At 42.0% G+C, this 23,722-nt stretch overlaps 1 protein-coding gene across 1 annotated transcript in view; it reads left to right on the top strand.

Moving 5' to 3' along the window:
* The window catches only part of wdr11 (WD repeat domain 11), a 117,387-nt gene that overhangs the window by 34,917 nt on the left and 58,748 nt on the right, over positions 1-23,722 (top strand). Inside the window, exons 8-12 of the mRNA XM_080205739.1 lie at positions 8,918-9,116; positions 11,561-11,670; positions 16,408-16,584; positions 17,541-17,625; positions 23,313-23,419. Of these exons, the coding sequence (XP_080061865.1) occupies positions 8,918-9,116; positions 11,561-11,670; positions 16,408-16,584; positions 17,541-17,625; positions 23,313-23,419 (678 nt within the window). The remainder of the gene's footprint in view (positions 1-8,917; positions 9,117-11,560; positions 11,671-16,407; positions 16,585-17,540; positions 17,626-23,312; positions 23,420-23,722) is intronic.

Genomic DNA, 23,722 nt, shown 5'->3' with positions numbered 1-23,722 from the left:
CAGATACTTCCTTCGAGCAGAGACATGAAAGTTCACGGAAATGCTGCAGCAGAGCCAGTTTTCCAGCTTTGATGATTTCAGGTGGAATGCTGCTGTTTCCTAGTGCTTTACCACTGGCAAGATGGTCCACGTTGAGCTCTGCTATGGTGGGCTTGCTGTCCAGCTCCTCCCTGACAGGAAAGTCTGGAATAACACTGAGAGCTTCTTTCAGTAACAATATTCTCCGTGATGTAGAGTTTGAAGTAATGCTCCACCCACTCTTCCATCTGCTTACTGGGTTCAGTGAGGATCATCCCTATCAGGCTTTAATTGCTGCTGGGTTGCTGCATTCTTCATTCCTTCATAGATCCCTTTAGCATCCCCAGATTCAGCAGCAGATTGTATGCCGCTGCAGAGTTTTCACCAGTTTGATTGGTGTATGCCGAGCAGTCTGCTGAGACTTGATTCAGGCGACACAGAGAGCATCTAGACTTTGCTTGCTGGGGATCTGCTTGTAGTTCATGAAGGCTGTTCCCGTGGTTGCAGTAACTGACTCCATTTCAGTTCAATAAACCTCAAACCAATCAGCATTCTTCTGATCTCCTTGTCTGGGATTAAAGAACTATGCAGAGTACAGAGTTACAAATCATTTTGTGAAAATTATCCCTTTTCAAACCCCATTCTGGTTGTCCAAAAGAGCTTGATCAAGACTCTTAAGAGGCTCCTGTATCCTTTATACAAAGAACAAAGAACAACCCAGCACGGGAAACAAGCCCTTCGGCCCAACGAGCCCGCGCCGCCGCATCACCCTACACCTATTCTACCCTGCGTGTCTACGAATGGAACCCTACTCAGTCAGATTCAGGGAAGAAATAGTGTCAATTTGGTAAAAACCGATTAGCCTAAGAGCACATCTTTGGGGTGTGGGAGGAAACCGGAGCGCCCGGAGGAAACCCACGCAACCACAGGGAGAATGCGCAAACTCCCACAGACACAGGCCCAAATCCATGTGTCTGCACAGCCAGCAGTGCTAGTCACTGAGCTGTTGCGGCGCCCGTCTACCGGTCCAGGATCAAGCACACACACCGACATGAAGTACTAGGCCACTCCTGGACTTCCGAGAGCAGCCCACGCACGACCCGCCGTGTGCATGCCCCTCGCTTGACACGAGGTGGACCTCCACCTGTGGAATAAAGACAAAAATATTAATCTTACAGCCTGCCCTTCCGGTGTCTCCCGAGGTTTAACCCTATTTAATAGCCCCTACCATATCCCTCCATTCTCGTTTCACTCATGCGCCTATCTAACTGCATCTTAAACGAGTCCAACGTTCCTGCCTCCACCACCCTACTCAGTAGCGCGTTCCAGACCCCCACAACTCTCTGCGTAAAGAACCTTCTTCTCACCTCCAAATTATACCTCTCCCCCCTCACCCTTAAATGATGACCTCTCGTGTTCGTACCCAGTCTAGGGAGCAGTCTCTCACTATTAACTCTATCTATTCCCTTCAGTATCTTATATACTTCTATCATGTCCCCTCTCAATCTCCGTCTTTCCAAGGAGAATAGTCCCAGTTTCTTCAACCTCTCCTCGTAACCCAGTCCCCCCATGCCAGGCAACATCCTGGTAAACCTCCTCTGCACCCTTTCCAGAGACTCCACGTCCTTCCGGTAATAAGGTGACCAGAACTGGACGCAGTACTCCAAATGCGGTCTAACCAACGTTCTGTACAACTGAAGCATTAGACGGCAGCTTTTATACTCTATGCCCCTTCCTATAAAGGCTAACATCCCATAAGCCTTCCTAACAACCTTCTCCACTTGTGACACAACCTTCATGGATTTGTGAACCTGCACTCCCAGGTCCCTCTGGATGTCTATACTCCTAATCGGCCTACCTTTTATCACATAGCTCCTCTCTGCATTATTCCGTCCAAAATGCATCACCTCGCATTTGTCAGGATTAAATGCCATCTGCCACCTATCTGCCCACTGCACCAACCTATCTATATCCTGTTGTATCACCTGACAATCCAGTTCCGTACCCGCCAACCCTGCCATGTTGGTGTCATCAGCAAACTTGCTGATCACACCACCTACGCCCTCTTCCAAGTCATTTATGTAGACTACAAAGAGGAGAGGTCCCAGTACTGAGCCCTGCGGCACACCACTGGTCACTGGCCTCCAGCCCGACAAGGTCCCCTCCACAACTACCCTCTGTCTCCTATTTCCCAGCCAGTTCTCAATCCACCTAGCTACCTGGCCTCGTATCCCATGCGCCTTAACCTTTTCTACCAGCCTACCGTGAGGGACTTTGTCAAACGCCTTACTGAAATCCATGTAGATGACATCAACGGCTCTCCCATCGTCAAACGTTTTTGTCACCTCCTCAAAGAATTCCACCAGATTCGTAAGGCAAGACCTCCCTCTAACAAAGCCATGTTGCGTATCCCTAATCAGATCGCAACGCTCCAAATGCTCATACATCCTACCCCTAAGTATTTTTTCCATTAACTTCCCTACCACCGACGTCAAACTCACCGGTCTATAATTCCCAGGGTTATCCCTACTACCTTTTTTGAACAACGGGACCATATTTGCTACCCTCCAGTCTTCTGGGACCTCACCTGTGTCCAAAGAAGAGACAAAGATGTGCGCCAGAGGCCCAGCAATTTCATCTTTCGCCTCCCTAAGCAGCCTGGGATAAATACCATCAGGCCCCGGTGCTTTATCCGTCCTTACGCTACCTAGAAGCCCTAGCACTTCCTCTCTCGTAATAACTATATCCTGCAACTGAACCTCCGCTCCCTCCAAGAGACCGCATGATTCCGAACCCCTCTCCTTCGTGAATACCGACGCAAAGTATTCATTCAGGAGCTCCCCCGTTCCCTCCGACTCAATACACAACTCTCCACTCTTGTCCCTAAGAGGACCAATTTTCCCTCTAACTACTCTCTTGCCTCTAATATAGGAATAAAATGCCTTTGGATTTTCCTTAATCCTACCAGCCAAAGCCATCTCATGCCCTCTCTTCGCCCTTCTAATTCCCATTTTTAGCTCCCTCCTACTCTCTCTATATTCCTCCAGCGCACTCTCCGTACCCATTTGTTTTGACCTAACATACGCCTCTCTCTTCTTCCTGACCAAGTCTTCAATATCCCCCGTAATCCACGGCTCTCTAATCCTACCTTTCCCATCCTTTCGCTTAACCGGAACATACCTTCCCTGCAACCATTTCATTTTGTCCCTAAAAGCCTCCCACTTGCCAACCGTGGACTTGCCAGCTAACAATCCCTCCCAATCAGTTTGCTGCAGCTCTCTCCTAATCCTGCCATAGCTCGCCTTTCCCCAGTTCAGCACACTCCCGTTCGGACGGCACTCGTCCCTTTCCATTTTTATCCTAAAGTAGACGGACTTGTGGTCACTGTTCGCCACATGTTCGCCTACCTCTACCTCACCCACCTGCCCCGGCTCGTTTCCCAACACTAAATCCAGTATAGCCCCTCCCCTAGTCGGGCTAGTTACATACTGTTCTAGCGACCCTTCCATAACACATTTCACAAACTCCTCTCCCTCCGTACCCCCTGCTCTAGGCCCCCTCCAATTCACTCCGGGAAAATTAAAATCACCCACTACAACCACTCTATTCTTCCTGCACCTGTCCAAAATGCCCCTGCAAATGCCTTCCTCCACTGACTTTGGGCTGTTGGGTGGCCTATAGTACACCCCTAGCAATGTGATCTCTCCCTTTTTATTCCTCAACTCCACCCACACTGACTCAATCCCTATCTCTTCCATATCGTCCTCCCTCTACACTACTGTGATGTTTTCCTTGACTAACAGTGCCACCCCTCCACCTCTCTTCAACCCTCCTCTGTCACACCTAAAACACTTGTACCCAGGAACATTCAGCTGCCAGTCCTGCCCTTCCCGTAACCACGTTTCCGTTACAGCCACCACATCTAACTGCCTCACAAACATCAAGGCCCTAAGCTCATCCGTTTTCCCTGCCACACTCCTAGCATTGAAACAGACACAGTTCAACCCACAAGTGTCCCTCGGAACCACCTTCTCCCTTATAATTTTCCTTTCACCCGACTCTCTCCCAGCCAGCTCCCCACCCCCCCTCCCTATTAGTTTAAATCATTCCTGAACACCCCAGCTAACCTCCCCGCTAAGACACTAGTCCCCCTCCCGTTCAAATCCTCCCCACCCCTCCTGTACAATTGCCTTTCTCTCCTAAACACCTCCCAGTGATCCACAAAAGTAAACCCCTCTACCCTACACCAGTCCCTCAACCATGCATTCAACTGCATGATCTTGTCATTCTTAGCCCTGCTCGTACTGGGCAGCAACCCAGACAGTGCCACCCTGGAGGTCCTGCTCTTTAGTTTGGCCCCCAACTCCCTAAATTGCCTATGGACCTCTCCCCTACTCCTCCTTCCTATGTCCCCCTCCCCTACGTGTACTATGACCTCTGCCTGGGTCCCCTCCCCTTTCAAAATTCCCTCTACCCTTTCCATTATATCCTTTACCCCTGCTCCAGGGAGGCAGACCACCGTCCTGGAGTCGCGTCCCTGCCCACAGAACCTCCTATCAATCCCTCGGACCCTCCCATCCCCTACCACTATCACCTTACCAGCCCCCTTCCGTCCCTCTAAGTCAGTCTCCCCTTCCTTCTTATTTTTCTGTGCCCCTGCTGACGAACCTTGGGGGGCCTCCGGGGAGGCCGGGGTACCCTGACTACTCTTCTTCTTCCTCTTTCCCCTCCTAACAGTCGTCCATCCTCCCTTCTCTTCAGCCCTTGAGACCTCCTCCTGCTCATGGTTCCCAGCCATTATCTCCTCGTTCTCCCTGACTAGAAACGCATCTTCCAGCCGCCCCTCGAGTTGCCTGACCCGGGCCCTCAATCGCTGCAGTTCTAAACATTTACTGCAGATGTGTACCTTGGGGACATGTGACACCACCAGGAACTCCCACATGTGGCACCGGACGCAACTTACATTCCTCCCTATATTCCCTACCATGTCCCAACCTCCTGTAAGTGCCCAAAGGTAGAAATCTGTCACTCACCTTCTCTAAGCCTACTCTCGCCTAAGCCCAGCGACCCAAAGCCCTTCTCACTCAGTTCCCACTCACTCTGCTGCCCGCTCTATGCTGCTACCCCTTTTTTATACCCCCCGCTCCCCCTTAACGACTATCCCCTGGCCTAACTTCCGGTACGGAAGTAAACTACACTCTAACAAGCCCCGAGAACCGGAAGTAGAGGAAAAAAGCGGTTTTTAATTCAAATCAGTCACTCGCCACAGCTACCAGGTTCAATGCTCCGGAGAACAATGAGGCTCAATGGCACCCTAACTGTTGATCTGAAAATGACTTATTTTTGGAATAATAGTTTCCTTGGCTGAAGGGAGTGGTCAGTGTAGCAGTCAGCATTGTGACAGCTGCAAGTGATGAGGACACCATTGAGTGTGGCCCTTCATATGATGATGAGATTCCTGGTCATCATTACTGAGACTAGCTTTAAATTCCAGATGTTTTTTAATTGAATTTAAGTTTCACCAGCTGCCTTAGTGGGATTTGAACCCATGTCCCAGAATGTTAGTCCCTGGATCACTAGACACCTGGAGCTTTAACAAAGGGTCATCTGACTTGAGCACAGATGCTGTCAGACTTGCTGAGATTTTCCAGTATTTTCTGTTTTTGCCTGTGGATTACTCACCCGATGACATTACCTCTATGCCACTGTTTGCCCCTATAGTGTTTTAGTCTGGGCCCATGAGGTACCCAAATTATATGTGTTGCCATGGGAAGGCACTACACAGGGTATGCTGATGAAGAGGCTATGTACTAGCAAGGGAAGCTGGAGCATTCTGTTCTGTTTTCACAGTAGTTACAGTGCTAGCTAGTGGTGAGAGCTGAAAGCAAAATAAGGCAGACATTCTGGTCACTATGGCTGGCTTCCATGAACAGCTTTTCCTTTCTTTCTTCTTCTCATGTCTTCATCATTTCTAAAATGAACCAGAGTGCTGGTGTGGATCTATGCTTTGGAGCTTCTTTCCACTGTCTAATGCACTGAGGTCCCCAAAATCTCAAATGTCATTTTTCAGAAGTGGACCTGAATAGATTTATTGCCAGGCCTTATGCTCCAATAAAGATTTATTTTATTTTGGAATGCTCCATAGAAAGTCGATCTCTTTGTCTTAACCATGATAATAAATATTCGATTTCAATGCCATTAACCTGCCATTAACTTCTTGAGCTTTTCCATATATCATTCAGTCTATATATCAACCTTTTCTTTTCTCACACTGGGCTGTGCCTCATGGCTTGTTCTGTAAGACTCTTATATACCAGCTTTGAGCCTTCATTGGTTGTATAGCCCTGTTAATGAGCTGTTCGTTGCAGCTCACTAGTTTATCTGTTCTAATTCCTTATCAAACTATTGAACCATGGTATGATTCACTAAAGTAAGTCCTGTTCTATTTCTACACACTAATTAATTTACATTCTATCAGAGTCCTAATGAAGCAAGGTTAAATGAAAAGCCCAATGCACCTTTGTAGTATTGCTAAAACCTAATTTTACCAATGCTCCTTTTCAAGATAGCTATGGATGTTCACATCTAAGAATAATAAATACACTGTTTCCAGAGAAACAAAACTTCAAGCAATTTCTAGAAATAAAGCTTATAGCACAAATCTTGAGCTGTTTAAGGCTGATGATTAAATATGTGTTTATTCTAAGCATATTTCTAATTGCTAAATTGAACTGTATATGTTAGAACTGATACCTTGAAATGATTTTAAGGCACTATTCTAATCTTGATATTTGGTTGAAAGTGATGAGAAGATGCATATGCAGAGTATCAGCCCTGCTCATTCTGCAGACTGTGTCCAGTGTTCTGCATTGTGAGCTCTCTTTTTTTTATTACCCCCCAAGGGGAATTCAATATAAACATCCTTTGATCCTAAAAGATAATCAGATAACATTGCCAAATGTGCATCCATCCCAATGTCTTCTATTTCTAATCGGGGCTCTCCACATCTCTTCCTCTTTCTTTTCCTCTTCTGGGTTTTCTATTCTCTTAGTTTTAAAATTAACAAAACTCAAACCATGTTCTTTGTTGCTGTGTTCGTAATTTGACTACAATATGAAGTAACTCGCAGTGCTATAAAGAAAAAAACTGCATGCTAAATTTAGTCATCTGAAGCCCTTAATTAGGTCACTACCCTGTAATAATTTCCAGGTACATGTTTTATAATATCAGTGAATAACCCTCCAGTGTATTGTAAAACATTATATTCTGAAGTGAATCTTGGGATCCACTATTTGCTAATAATACCCAGAAGACATAAGAACATAAGAAACAGGAGCAGGAGTAGGCCATTCAGCCCTTCGAGCCTGCCCCGCCATTCAATAAGATCATGGCTGATCTGTCGCTGCTCAGTTCCACTTTCCCGCCCTCTCCCCATAACCCTTAATCCCCTCTCCTATCAAAAACCCATCAACCCGCGTCTTAAAAATATTTAGCGAGGCAGCCTCCACCACTTCAACGGGCAGAGAATTCCAGAGATTCACCACCCTTTGAGTGAAGAAGTTCCTCCTCAACTCCGTTCTAAACCGCCCCCCTTTTATCTTGAGGCTGTGCCCCGTAGTCCTACTGTCTTTTTTGAGCGGGAAGAGTCTTTCCACCTCTATCCTATCCATCCCATTCATCATCTTATACGTCTCAATGAGATCTCCCCTCGTTCTTCTAAACTCTAACGAGTACAAGCCCAGTTTATTCAGCCTCTCCTCATAGCTCAACAAAATAGACAAAATTCTTTACGTCAGTGCATTTTCTTTGAAAAGTAACAAGAAGTTATCATTTATGCTACCATTTTCCAATTATATTTATAATTCATACCAATTTTCATAAACTGAAGTCATTCCACATTTGTGCGTGGACATAGAACATAGAACAGTACAGGCCCTCGATGTTGTGCCGAGCTATGTCTGAACCCAAGATCAAGCTATCCCACTCACTATCATTCTGCTGTGCTCCATGTGCCTATCCAATAACCGCTTGAAAGTTTCTAAAGTGTCCGACTCCACTATCACAGCAGGCAGTGCATCCCACACCCCAACCACTCAGGGAAAGCTCCTCAAAAGGTGTTCAGATCCAGATCAGCCTGTTCAGGCGCTAACCTTGGAGGCAGGAAGTGGGAAAAAAACCAAAAGGTGCAGTAGATAAATCTTTAAAACTGGTAGCGTGCTTTTGGAAGTGCCTTGGGATGCTTTCGATGTTAAAGGAACAATATAAATGCAAATTATTGTTGCAGTAGCTGGAAAAGGCTGTGAAAAAGGTAAATTGGGTTCTGCATTTTATATATTTAGGAGAACAGAATACAAAAGCCAGTAAGTGATCCTGAATTTGCACATAACATTGACTAGGCCACAAGTAGAATAGTGTGTTTTGTGCAGGAAAGAAATTGACACCATGAGAAGAGTACTGTGAAAATAGCCTTGAATTTTACCAGGAACAGAAGGTTATAGTTATGAAGAGAGACTTGAAAAATGGAATGGAACTGGTTAAGATGGTAATAAAGGCATATAAATTATAGAAGATTTTGAGAGGATAAATAATGAATGATTACAGCTGAAAATCTCATTGAGTTATTCAGAATGGAAACGAAGCAGTGCAAACTGTATTAATATATAGATAGGAAAGAGCAGGGAAGTAGTGTTAGAATAGCACATACCAATTAAAACCCCCTTCAGTGAGAGACTCCGTGGGTTCTGTGGCTTACATTTATATAAACCTTTGTTACATGCTCTGTACAACCCAAGTCATTTTGGAATAAGGAGGCAAACTGCATATGATAGGACATAGTTTAATTTTTCTGCCTACAGAGGATTTTCTTTCATTGTAATAACATTTTTCTTAATGTTTTTAGATCCAGATCAGCCTGTTCAGGAGCTTACCTATGATCTGCGTTGTCAGTGTGATGCAATCCGAGTCACTAAGACAGTTCGCCCTTTTAGCATGGTGTGCTGCCCTGTCAATGAAAATTCTGCTGCTTTGATTGTCAGTGATGGCAGAGTGATGATGTGGGAGTTGAAATCCAACTTACTGGGGCCAAAGCCTTATTACAGGTATCTTTATCCATTCAGTCCTGGAGAAATATAGCAGACAATACCCACATGTATACATATTAAAATGTTAATGTAAACATTTATGTACATGACTGAGCATTAGCCACTTCAGAATTACAAATAATTTGTTTAAAAATACAGCTTCTCCTACATTTGGCACAAAACAATTCTAAGGAACTTCAGTAAAAAATGAAACAATTAGACCCCTTATGCCTCTACCAGTGTTAGGTTCACATTTCATTTCCTCTCTGTTACCCTGAAGCCTTTAATAATTTTCTTCATGTTGGCCTAAATTCCCTCTTAAGTATTGTGATTGACTGTGTTTCAATAGCTACTTATAGTAAGGTTCTAATTTAACATGTGTGTTTTGAGTTATAGACTATGTGCTAAAACTGATGAGTACAGTGACATCAATTCCACTAGTCCGATAATTGAGCAATTGACTGTCAACAGATTGTCCTTGTGATTGATGGTACTAATGTTCAGGTTATAAATGCAGGAAAGAAAAGCATTTCAAAAGCACATAGGTTATATTGAGCTTTTAAATAGTTCTGGAACATTGATACCTTTTCAAATTCATATCTTTTTCATGATTTATCGGTACTAAAATGAGATGTATGGGGAATAGAATGATTTTACATTGTGCCAGTACCTAGCTAGGTAGTACTTGTCGAGGAGGTGAGGTTCTGTCTTAACCATGTAGTGTCAACAATGTGCTTTAATGCCAATCTGGACAGAAAGGACTTTTTTTGGGATTTCTCTGAGGCTGCCATTGTATTAGTTTTTTAAAAAGTTTACCAAGGGTGTTGTAAATTTGGCTCAAATCAAGATGCTTACCTGGCTGACATTCTCATCAGCCGTTTGTTCCAGTAAACCCACCAAATTATATGTCTCCTGGAATAGTACTGCACTTGACTCCTGTATTGTCGGCAAAGTGGCCCAAGGATATATGTCATGTGCAGTGCACCAAAAGTTGTTCATTAGCACTGAATAGTGGACAGTTATGTGCTGTGGGTATGCGTCTTCCAAGAAATGGACCTGAACCCAAATCTACTTTGTGCGCGACTGTTACAACCAGCATTAAATGAGTCAGGATTTAATTTGAATCTGTGTCACAGAGGTAAAATAAATCTTCTAATCCACTACATCTTCATACTTAATTGGGCCCCCAATCAAATGATGAATATATATGCAGTATACAGAGGGAGAAATGAGGTAGCAATATCCAGGGCTTTAATTACATAATCATTATGTTCATGTGAGCAGTAACTATTAGCTTGGTTCTTTTGATAGCATTCTATGACATTATTGTTGGTTTAATTTCACATACCCGCTTCCCACCCTTCCCAGTTCACGAGCACCTGATTTGGGAGGAATATTCCAGTGTACTGCTGAACGAGTGCTGTACCGTTAGAATTGAATTCTTTTAATGAGAAGTGAAATTGAGATGCATGCCTTTTCTGATATTTAGGGTTGATATTGATGATCCAGTAGTATTCAATAAAGACCAGGGATTACTCCTGGTATCTTGGCCAACACCCTACCTTTAACTAAAAAACAAATTGCTTACTCATTTCATTTATCTATCTTCAAGTAATTCATTGCATACAAAATACTTCATTAAATATTAAAAAGATCTTTTAACTTTATCAGCACCTCTTTTCAGTTTTTGTGTATAAAATGAGTTTTGTGGGAAGGCAAATGTCATGTTGGCCTTTATTGTAGGAGTGTGGGAGTACAGAAAAATGCAAATCTGGCTATAATTGTACAGGGCTGCTGTGAGGTCACACCTGGAGTACTGTGTGTAGCTTTGGTCTCCACATTTTGAGGAATGATATGTCTGCATTGGAGTGAGTACAGCAAAAGTTCATGAGATTGGTTCCTGGGCTGAGATGATTGTCTCCTCAGAAGCTAAGTAATTTGGACCTATCCTCTCTGCAATATAGAAGAATCAGAAGTGAACTCACTGAAGCTTTGAAGGGGCTTGATAGGGTGGACGCAAGTTATTTTTTCTACCCGGGGCCACAGTCTCAGGATAAGGGCTTGATCCTTAAGGATTGCAATGAGAAGATATTTCTTCACTCAGTGGCATGTGAGGAAATCTCTACCCCAGAGGGTTGCGGATGCTCCATTGCTGAATATATTGAAGGCTCAGATGGACAAAATTTTGGTGTTGGGGAATCAAGGCATGTGGGGAATGGGAAAGATCAGCCATGATTGTATTGAGATAAGGCTTTAGGGGTCATATTTCTAGGCCTATTTTTTACATGTTCTTTGTAATTTTTGAAATAATATTTTTACTGGATAATTAGTTGACTAGCATATTTTCACTATTTATCACTTTCTATGTCATGAACATATGATGTCTAAAGATGTAGTTTATTATGCTTGTTATTTTGATTTTATTGCTCGAGTTATTTGTTGCTGTTTTCTCTTTCTAACAGTTACTCGGGTTCCACAGTCTCTCCTTTATATTGTCCAGTTTCATTTTGTGGAATTCCAGTGGGCATCCAACAAAAGAAACTTCCAGATCTCTCCTTGGATAACATGATAGGTAACAATGCAATGTCCTGCTCTGCTTTTACCTTGTAATACACACAGCAGAGGAGGCTGATTTGCATCATTGACTCTCTGATATTGAATATAATTGGAAAAAATAAAAGTGCACTCATCTTTAATCTCTGGTGATGCCTAAACTCATGTAAAGTAGCATTTACTTTATTCATTCATGGGTCATGTGCGTTGCTGGCTGGCCAGCATTTACTGCCCATCCTGAGCTGCCTTCTTGAAACGCTGCTGCAGTTTTTACTGAGATTTTGTAGCGATTGATACAACTGAGTGGCTTGTGAGGCTATTTCAGAGGGCACAAGAGTCAACCACATTGCAGTGGATCTGGAGTCACATGTAGACCAGGCCAGGTAAGGGCAGCAGATTTCCTTCCCTAAAGGGCATTAGTGAAGCTAGGTTTATGTATACGATGGGAAAGGAAAAGGGTGGAATGAAGGGTGTAAGGGGGCAATATGTTTAATATAAAATACTCTTGTTCCTCCAAATCTAAGTTGAGTCGACTTTACTGAACCCACTTGAAGTTTCCATCTTTTTTACCTTCCTCTGCTTAAAGTCTCTACACTCAGATGGGAGAGAAAGGGCCATTGAATTGGCATTGGTCATAAGAATTCCAGCAAGTGACTCAATGAGATATCGTGCAGGTTATGTGTTGACAGTTTGGATGTTTATCAATGACTTGGAAGAGGGGGCTAAAGGGTGGGTTACTAAAGTTTGCTGATGACACCAAGATTGGTGGAGTAGTGGATGAGGTGGAGGACTCTTGTAGGCTACAAAGAGATATTGATAGGATGCAGAGCCGGGCCAAAAAGTGGCAGATGGAGTTTAACCCTGATAAGTGCAAGGTGATTCATTTTGGTAGGACAGACTTGAATATGGATTACAGGATCAACGGCAGGGTTCTGAGGAATGTGGAGGAACAGAGAGATCTTGGGGTTCATATCCACGGAACTCTGAAGATTGCCACTGAAGTGGATAGAGATGTGAAGAAGGCTTATAGTGTGTTAGTGTTTATTAACAGGGGGTTTGAGCTTGAGTCGTGGGGTTATGCTGCAAGTATACAGAACGTTGGTGAAACTATATTTGGATTATTGTATGCAGTTCTGGTCACCTCACTGTAAAAGGATGTGCCAGCATTGGAGAGAGTGCAGAGGAGATTTACCAGGATGCTGCCTGGTTTGGAGGGTAGGCCTTATGGAGAAAGGTTGAGGAAGCTGGAGCTTTTCTCTTTAGAGTGGAGGTGGATGAGAGGTAACAATAGAAGTTTATAAGATGATGAGGGGGATAGAAAGAGTGGACATTCAGAGACTATTTCCTCGGGTGGAAGAAGCTGTTAGTAGGGGGCATAACTATAAGGTTCATGCTGGGAGATGTTGGAGGGATGTCCGAGGTAGATTCTTTACTCAGAGAGTCGTTGGGGTGTGGAATGCGCTGCCTGCTGTGATAGTGGAGTCGGACACTTCAGGAACTTTCAAGCGGTTTTTGAATAGGTACGTTGGAACACACCAGAATGATAGGGAGTGGGATAGTTTGATCTTGGATTCGGCCATAGCTCGGCAAAACATCGAGGGCCAAAGGGCCTGTACTGTGCTGTACTGTTCTAGGTTCTATGTTCTATGTTTTTAAGTTCACATTTTAATGTAACAGGAAACCATTCTCTTAATTTTTTATGCTGGCAATTACAAAATTCAAATCCACAGAGCAGTTGCTAACTAAGTCCATGACACAAGGGTCTCTTCCATTATTTTTATTGTTTTTACATTATTGAAGCAAGTATTTTATGCTGCAAGCAGCTCCCTCTTCCAGTTCTACTTTAAAATGCATTTTAACAAAGTGACCAATAATCTTAAATGATATATATAAATTGTATATCTGACACAGTTGCCACTTCATCTACAATTTGGAAAGAAATAACATGCATTTATAGAATGCCGCTACATTTGACTATTTTTCCATAGAAAGATTTTGAAGAAAAGAGTTTCAAATATCGAGGTTTTAAAGTAAATCATAACATTTAAAAAAAATAATATTTTAATATCAATAAACTAACTTTGCTTTGGTAAAATATGTTCTTTCACAGGATATGGGCATTGCTGGCCAGGCTAGTATTTAATGCCCATTCCTAATTGCCCTTGAGGAAAATAGTAGAAAGATTGCATCGATATTAACCAATAAGTTGCTGGTAAATGCCTTGGATTGATTTTGTTGGGAAGTGTCTGGTTCTTCTGTCTGTAAATGAGTGAAATAGGCAAAGTGTACACTAAGCAACAATGATGCAGGCAGTCAGGTTTCAAGGAGAATGATGCGAGGCCAGTCAGCCTCGACAAAGAAAATAAGATTAGAATGAAATGGAGTAGTTAGAAGTAATTATGTTCAGGTCAAGCAAGGCACATCAACGATGTGGGAAAACATAATGTTAATTATTTTGTATTACAATGCAAAGAACATTTGGCTTGATTGAACTAAGTGAATGCTATTTTACTGCGTGCTCACTTGCTGTGGAATAAAGCGGTTTAATAATTCATATCAGGCCTTGTTTCACCAAGTGTTTGCTCAGTCTACCTGCAGAGAGATTCAAGAAGCACCATGGGAAAGACATGAGTATTCTATTCAAATCACAAGGGGATATCATTGTGACACAACTGAATTATGCTTTTGTATTATGAGATGTTGGGCAGGATGGGCATAACCTTGAAGCTAAAATGCTAAAAATACTCGTGGGGATGATAAAAGCACTGCTATTTCCCAGAGTCACATGGAGACTGTTATATATTCACTAATTTAAAAGTTTGAATAATGCCAATTTCTTTTGGCTGCCAAATATTTATCCCATTTCCTGTTGAACTACAGTTTACCTCTCAACCTTCTCAGGGCATTCCATTCCATATATTCACTTTCTTGTGCCTCTGTCACTTTTTTTCTCTACTGATCTTGAACTCATAACCTATAGTTATATAAGAAAACATACTACTTTTGACTTAGTCTACGTACGTCCCTTGAAATCTTAAACACCTCTTCAAATTGTCATTTTCTAGATTCCTAGATCCAGTAATCCTTCCTCATAATTTAAATGACTGCTATGGGTTGTCAATTCACTTGCCCAATGCTATTATCTCCAGTGTCACAATATTACTTTAATTGAATGGCGGCATAGTAGTTTGCATTGCTGCCTCACGGTGCCGGGGACCTGGGTTCAATTCTGACTTTGGGTGACACACCGTGTGGAGTTTGCACATTCTCCCCATGTCTGTGTGTGTTCCCTCCGGGTGCTCCAGTTGCCTTCACAGTGGAAAGATGTGTGCGTTACGTTGATTGGCCATACTAAATTGCCCTTTAGCGTCAGGGGGATTAGCAGGGTAAATAAGTAGGGTTATGGGGATTATTGTCTGTTCAGGCTTGATAGCCCAAATGGCCTCCTCCTGTACTTTAAGGATTCTGTGATGCTATGAAGATTGTGCAGTCTTCCAATTGAGGGCAGATCAATATTGAATTGGTGCAGAGAGCTTTTGATTACTACCTTACATTTAGTAGAGTAGAATATATCGTATAGCATAGTGCAGTAACATTCTAAATATCTGCTTCCAACCATTCAACAAAGTAACAAGGAGTGACCAGAAGTTACAAGTAATTACTCATATTTTTCACTTTGGGATCTTGAGTTATTATGGAATTGATAAAAGATCATACTTCAAGTCTACTACTTCTTGATTTATTAAATCAATTTTTAGACTGCATTTTAATTAGAAATAGTACTGCATAAAATATGACACTGAACAATTTTAAGGTATTCATTCTTTCAAATTCAAAACCATGCTTTTTCTGTGGCTACCTTTTGAAAATATAAGTAAATTTGAGCTTGGGTTGTGACTATATAGATCTAAGTAGCTGCACTTCAGTAGCTAATAATCTGCCTGTAAACAATGCTTGTATGCATTTAATATTGTAAAAAGTCTGACAACACCAGGTTTTAGTGTTGTCAGAGTTTTTACTGTGTTTACGCCAGTCCAACGCCGGCATACCCACATCATGCATTTAATATTGGCAGTTTTCCTTACTAATTTCATTCACTGGTATTAATTGATGACTTTTTTGAGTGAATGGACTAATTCACCTTTCTACAAGATAACCATTTAAAAATATAAGGGAACATGAGGCACAGAATACCCAATCAGCTCATTGCACCTGTCCCCTACACAAGCTATGTTCATTCTGCCTAATCATGCACTTAACTCATTGAAGGCCTGCAAGGAAAGCTTTACCAAATTTTTTGAGTAAGTGCAACCTTAGCTAAGCTTGCAACCCCACCCTCAACTATTTATTTTCGACAGATGGTACTTCTTGGGACCTCAACCGCCTGCTGTCCTGCTTTTAAACAGATTTATACTTGCACTTGTTTTAGATTGGATTCCAGGAGACCAGTGTTCTTGAGCTAGCTCAGTTGTTTTTAAAGTGTCTGCAATTGTACCACTTTGATAAAGGAATGGAAATAGCGATATAAACCCAGCTGGTTCATGACCACTGTGTTCCTGGAGTGTGATGTGGGTATGCCGGCGTTGGACTGGTTCCTGGAGTGTCACCCAGTGAAGAATAATACTGGTTGTGGTGCATTTGATTGCCTACGTGCCTCTTGATAACCTATAATCCTTTTGAGCTTTGCTGTACAAGATTAAGATAACTTGTTTTGATGTACCACATGTTTCATCCTTCCAATTCGTCTTTTTGACAGGACAGAGTATAGCGATAGGTGAGGAACAGCCTAGTGTTTTGTACCAACAAGAGGTTCAACTGAAGTTCCTGCTGACTGGTTTGTTGTCAGGTCTCCCACTGCCACCTTTTGTCATACGAATGTGTCCACCACTCACTACCAAGAATATAAAGAACTATCAACCTTTACTGGCTGTGGGTGAGTACTTGATGGAGGGTTTATTGTGTTGTTAAGATTAAATAGAAATTTCTGTTTGAACAAAAAGTAATCGGTTCCATTTACATTAATTTATAAGTTCCTCTTTTTCACGAGAAGTTTCTTACTGCTATAGCTACATAAAAAAGATTGTATCAACCTTCATTATTCCATTAAAAAATATATTTATTTCATTAAACTATTCTGTCGAGTCAAAATCCAGACAGCTGCTCCTGCTGTGCTCTATTAAAGCACAAGTGTGAGTGATACCTTTCAATCACCAGCCAGAATCAAGCTTCATTTTTCTCCAGCCATTTCCCCCTTCTCCCATTCCCTACTGCTTCCTTTCTAAGGCATTGACAGCTTGTTGGGTCAAGCTGTCGTTACTTGCCGAAGACCATTAGTCATGTATGGTGAATGTCAGCAGGCCTTTGGACTGTGAGGATAATGACACTAAACCTGATCCTGCTCTCATCCAGTGGCTGCTCATCCTGACTTCTGACAGGGATTGCTGGATAGCAATTAGTAGCAGGATTTCTGGCTCTTTTACTTTAAGAACCAGGAGGACTGAAGCCAATTGGAACACCCTACTGTTCTCCCAGATAAATCAACAAATATCACAAAGATTGGGAATCAAATGAGAACTTTTTGGCTCAGAAGGTCCCAGGTATGATGTGATGTGGCTCATCTAGACACCTGATAAACTTACTGAGTTGTTGACAAAATCCTGTGGCTTTGTATTCTAACCTTATAGAATTGAATTCAGTCACAGTGGGTATGATTATAAACTAAGGGTTAATTGTCATGGGGTTATAAGCCAGGAGTCAACTTGACCCACATTATCTCTGACAACGTAGTTGACAGCAAAATTTTTATTTCTAAATAACATCAATGGGATGATTTCATTATTAGTTGCATAAAAAACATGTCCATCAGCTGTTAATTAATATGTATTTCAGGTACTAGCAACGGATCTGTGTTGGTTTATCATCTTACTAGCGGATTGATACACAAGGAATTAAGTATTCATTCCTGCGAAGTCAAGTAAGATTTTCAGTGTGCAAATTCCTTGCATTGAGTTTTCTAAAGGGTGCAAAAAGTACACTTGCTGTGTCATTAGCTTCAGTGTGAATAAAATGTGTGTTAGACACAGATTTAACAGGATTAGCATAAAAATACAAAATTGACTCCGTTTTGAAAGGCGACCATGTTTTTATTCCCGAGAATTCAGCATTGTTCCGCATTACTAACTTTTCCAATGAACATCTGGTCATGTGTCTTGCTGCAAATAAAATAAAAGGAGCACTGAAATGCCATAAGCAGGAATGTAGCAGCAGCTGTTTTCCAAACTGTCATACTTTTGCTTACGTGATTACTGTGGAAGAATGGCTAAAGTGGATGTCTTTGACATTTTACAGTGGAGTTTTTTTAATTTATTCATGCCACTCGTACATTTTCATTACATAAGTAGCCCAGGTCCTATGTAAAATTGTTTGCATTATCCACTCATTTGTAAACCTATAGCCATTATTGACTCACAGCCTTAAGAAACCAGTACTCTATTTAAGTTGTGAGCTACCCAATCTCCTCCATTAGTCGTTTCCATTCTATCATCATGGTGAGGCAGCAATTAGAAAATAGTTTTTTTCTGTCAAGGAAAAAAGGGGAAACAAAATGGGTAGTTGCTGCTATCAAAGGAGTGCACTCATTTGCAGCCTTGGAGAGGCTCGGATAGAGGCTTCTCAATGGGTTGCCTGTCCTTACTGTTTACCACATTATGCATGTTATTGTTGAAGAGTGTTAAAAGAGAAGCATTTCTTAATGAAAGCTTGTCCTCAATTATTTGAACAAATAATTCACATACAAGTATAATTAATGTGGTTTTGCTATTGGAACAGCTTAATGGCAAGCCATCTGCTGTGATAATTACATATAAAGTCCGTACAAGATATTAAATATATGCAGGAAATTATTTCTGAAGGCACAGCCATATGTTAACTTTTGAATAAGAGAATGACCATTGGAACTTTTAAAATACACTGTATAATCTGTATATTGCTACATTCATTTTGTAATTTACGAGTCTTCAGGAATCCTTGTCACTCTTAAGAACATAAGAAATAGGAGCAGGAGTAGGCCATCTGGCCCTTCGAGCCTGCCCCGCCATTCAATAAGATCATGGCTGATCTGTCGTGGCTCAGTTCCACTTTCCCGCCCTCTCCCCATAACCCTTAATCCCCTCTCTTATCAAAAACCCATCAACCCGCTTCTTGAAAATATTTAGCGAGGCAGCCTCCACCACTTCAACGGGTAGAGAATTCCAGAGATTCACCACCCTTTGAGTGAAGAAGTTCCTCCTCAACTCCGTTCTAAAACGCCCCCCCTTTATCTTGAGGCTGTGCCCCCTAGTCCTACTGTCTTTTTTGAGCGGGAAGAGTCTCTCCACCTCTATCCTATCCATCCCATTCATCATCTTATACGTCTCAATGAGATCTCCCCTCATTCTTCTAAACTCCAACGAGTACAAGCCTAGTTCATTCAGCCTCTCCTCATAGCTCAACCCCCTCAACTCCGGTATCAGCCTAGTAAACCTCCTCTGCACTCCCTCCAACCCAGGTGTAAATAGGATAAACTGTGAGAAAAGACGAAGGAACTTCTATAAATCTAGAAAAAGTAAGACTAAGGCGAATCTCATCAGGGATTACAAAATATTAAATTGCATAGATTAGGTCAATGTAGACTATTGATTCAAATTATCAGCTCAGCAGCGTGAGAGGACAGATAATCTAAATCAGTTAAAAGTAGATTTTAAATGGCTAACCGCTTTTCTACAACATTATTACAAACAGCGTGGGGTCTGCAGCTGCTAACCTGTCACTTTCTTAAGGATATTTCCTCGTATAAATAAATTGGATGGTCAATTGTTGGATGATTGTGATTATTGTTGTTGGATGATTTTCTGGATTTTCAGATGCTTTGTGGTTATTTCAACAATTTAAGTTAGTTATTTTTCTGAATGTGCTCTTCCCTTCCTTAGAACCATAGAACACTATAGCACAGAGTCAGGCCTTTTGGCCCTTCTTGGCTGTGCTGAACCATTTTTCTGCCTAGTCCCACTGACCTGCATCTGGATCATATCCCTCCACACCCTTCTCATCCATGTACCTGTCCAAGTTTTTCTTAAATGTTAAAAGTGAGCCCGCATTTACCACTTCATCTGGAGCTCATTCCACACTTCCACCACTCTCTGTGTGAAGAAGCCCTCCCTAATATTCCCTTTAAACTTTTCCCCCTTCACCCTTAACCCATGTCCTCTAGTTATTTTCTCCCCTAGCCTCAGTGGAAAAAGCCTGCTTGCATTCACTCTATCTATACCCATCATAATTTTATACACCTCTATCAAATCTCCCCTCATTCTTCTACGCTCCAGGGAATAAAGTCCTAACCTATTCAACCTTTCTCTGTAACTCTGCTTTTCAAGTCCTGGCAACATCCTTGTAAACCTTCTCTGCACTCTTTCAACCTTATTAATATCCTTCCTGTAATTAGGTGACCAAAACTGCACACAATACTCTAAATTCGGCCTCACCAATGTCTTATACAACCTCACCGTAACATTCCAACTCTTATACTCAATACTTTGATTTGTAAAGGCCAATGTTCCAAAAGCACTCTTTACGACCCTGTCTACCTGTGACGTCACTTTCAGGGAATTATGTATCTGTATTCCCAGATCACTCTTCTATTACACTCTTAGGTGTCCTACTATTTACCTTGTATGTTCTACCTTGGTTTGACCTTCCAAAATGCAATACCTCACATTTGTCTGCATTAAACTCCTTCATATTTTAAAAATTTTACAGAGAGTACAATAAAGATTGGGGCGTTTACATTTGAAGCAGAAGTGTCTATGTAAAAACGTTGTATTAATCTGTATTTTATCATAATGGAAAAATTTGACATTGTGCAAATGTTAGGGGCTGGGAAAGTTGTTAATCAATTAAGACATTTTTATTCATTCACGGGATGTGGACTTCGCTAGCTATGCCAGCATTTATTGTTCATCCCTAATTGCCCTTGAGAAAGTGGAGATGAGTTGCTGCCTTGAATCGCTACAGTCCATATAGTGTAAGTCCATTTACAGTGCTGTTAAGAAAGCAGTTCCAAGAGTTTGACCCAGTGACAGTGAAGTAATGGAAATATATCTTCAAGTCAGGATGGCGAGTGGCTTAGAGCGAAACTTCCAGATGGTCGTGTTCTCAACGCCTTCTGCTTTGGCCTTCTAGACAGTAATAATTGTGGGTTTGGAAGTTGGTGTCTAAGGAGCTTCGGTGAGTTTCTGTTGCTTGTGCATGTTGGGGATGGAGGTTGTGAATGTTTGTAGATATGGTGCCAATCAAGAGGGCAGTTTTATTGTTGATGGTTTCAACCTCTTGAGTGTTTGTGGAGCAACACTCATCCAGGCAAGGGGAGAGTATTCCATCACACTCCTGACATGTGCCTTGTACAGGCTTTGGTGAATCAGGAGGTGAGTCACTTGATGCTGGATTCCTAGCCTCTGACCAGCTCTGGTAGCTACAGTATTTACATGACAAGTTCTCTTCAGTTTCTGGTCAATGATAATCCCTAGGATGTTGATGGTGGGGTTTCATCAATTGTGTTGCCATTGAATGCCAAGTGCGATGATTAGATTGTCCCTTGTTGGAGATAGTCATTGCCTGCACCTGTGCAATGCAGATGTTGCTTGCCGCTTCTCAGCCAAAGACTGGATATTGTCCAGGTCTTATTGCACTTGGACATGGACTGCTTCAGTATCTGAGGAATCGTGAATGGTGCAGAACATTGTGCAGTTGGCAGCAAACATCTCAACCTCTGACCTTATGATGGAAGAAAGGTCATTGATGAAGCAGCTGAGGATGGTTGACATTACCCTGAGGAGCCCCTGCAGTGATGTCCTGGAACTGACCTCCAACAACCATGACCATCTTCCTTTGTGCTAGGTATGACGCCAACCAGCAGAGCATTTTTCTCCTGTTTTCAATTGACTCCAATTTTTCTAGGAGTCCTTGATGCCACACTAGGTTAAATGCAGCCTTGATGTCAAGGGCAATCACTTCACCTCACTTCTCGAGTTCATCTCTTTTGTCCATGTTTGAACAAAGGCTGTAATTAAGTCAGGAGCTGAGTAACTCTGGCTGAACCCAAATTGGGGGTTAGTAAGCAGGTTATTGTTAAGAATGTGCTGCTTGATAGCACTGTTGATGACCCCCTTCCATCACTTTACTGATGATCAAGAACAGACTTACGTGTTCTGAGATAATTGGCCGTGTTGGATTTGTCGTGCTTTTTGTGAGCAGGACATACCTGGACAATTTTCCACATTGCTGGGTCAGATGCCAGTGTTGTAGCTGTATTGGAACAACTTGCCTAAGGGTGCAGCAAGTTCTGGAGTGCAAATCTTCAGTACTATTGCCAGAATATTGTCAGTGTTCAGCCTTTGCAGTATTCAGTATCTTTTGCCATTTCTTATATCATATGAAGTGAATTAAATTAGCTGAAGACTGACATCTGTGATGCTGGAAACCTCTGGACTAGGCCAAGATGGATAATCCAATACGCACCTCTGGCTGAAGATTGTAGCAGATGCTTAGCCTTGTCTTTTGCATTATGTGTGCTGAACCACCCACCCCACTCATTGAGGATGGGAATATTTGTAGAGCCTCATCTTTTTGAGTTATTTAATTGTCCACCACCATTCATGACTGGGTGTGGCTGTGGCAGGACTGCTGTGCTTAGATCTGATCCATTGGTTCTGGAATCGCCTAACTCTTCTATTACTTACTGCATATGCTGTTTGGTATGCAAGCAGTCTTGTGTTGTTGATTCATCAGGTTGACACCCCATTTTTAGGTATGCCTGGTGCTGCTCCTGGCATGCCCTCCTGCATTCTTTATTGAAGCACGGTTGGCTTGGTGGTAGTGGTAGAGTGGGGGATATGCTAGGCCATGAGGTTAAAGATTGTGGATGAGACCAGTTCTGCTGCTGTCCAAATTAAGTTCGAGATGGTGGAGTATTGGGTGGTATGTGACAATCAGCAGAAGCTTTCTTTGCCCATGTTTGACCCAATGCCATAATCAAAAGTGCAATTACACCTTGTTAAAGAGGTGTATCTTTTACAGAGCTTTTTAAGAGCAAAATTGCTGTGCAAGAGTGATTTCAGATCAGTGACTTCTAAAGATTGCCAGCTGTGACGACTTCCAACAGCACACCCTGAGGAGGAGCAAGGAATCACTGCCAGCATTTAACTGTGCATGTGCTAGAAATTGCCGTTAGTTTCACATGGCTATGTTGGTAAATTCTGCCAGTATTACGCATGCAAAAGCCAGGCCTTTCCTGCTTGGCCAGTTGTAAAATTTTTGTGTAAGCTGCTTTTTGGATTCTAGCACTAAAAAATAAACTTGCTGGATGCTGTGACTATATTAAATAGCAATTACCTCATTTGATAATGCCCCTGTTAAGTGCCTTGAGATGTTTTACTGCATTGAATACAGATTGTTGTTATTTGAAAAATGCGGTAGCTGCCGCACTGTAGGAGGTTAATACAATGAGTTGCTAACTTCAATATGGTTAGTGCAGCTGAACTCAAGATGTTGTTTAATGTTGCTTTATGGTAAGAATGAAGATTATGTTCAAGTTAGCTGTTTAACTCTTTGTTTCTGGACTTCCTGTAGGGGCATTGAGTGGGCAAGCCTGGCCAGTTTTCTTTCTTTTGCCACCTCAACACCGAACAACTTGGGATTAGTACGGAATGAGCTGCAGCTGGTTGATCTACCAACAGGTCAGGAGAACAGAATATGCTGCTTACTTGATATTATGGATGGCTGAAATTTGTCAATGAGTGCCGTTTCTTAAATTATTCATAAATTTGACATGCTTAGTGGTTTAAGGATCTTGATGTAGAAATGCCATTGCCTAATATGAGGCTATATGACCAGTTCCTTTTTAAGCTACAATAATTAATCATCCTTCTAGTATAGTGAATTTATGGTAAAATTGATCCAAATTTCTTTGAAGTATTTTGAATTTACTCTCCTGTGTTTCTGTTCATAAAACCTTTCCTGGCTCAGATTTATCTTGTTCC

The sequence above is a fragment of the Carcharhinus amblyrhynchos genome, chromosome 17 (assembly GCF_965287045.1).
Source record: "Carcharhinus amblyrhynchos chromosome 17, sCarAmb.v2.hapA, whole genome shotgun sequence".
Taxonomy (NCBI): Eukaryota; Metazoa; Chordata; class Chondrichthyes; order Carcharhiniformes; family Carcharhinidae; genus Carcharhinus; species Carcharhinus amblyrhynchos.
Note: the sequence above shows the minus strand (reverse complement) of the source record. Positions and strands in the feature narration are given on the sequence as shown.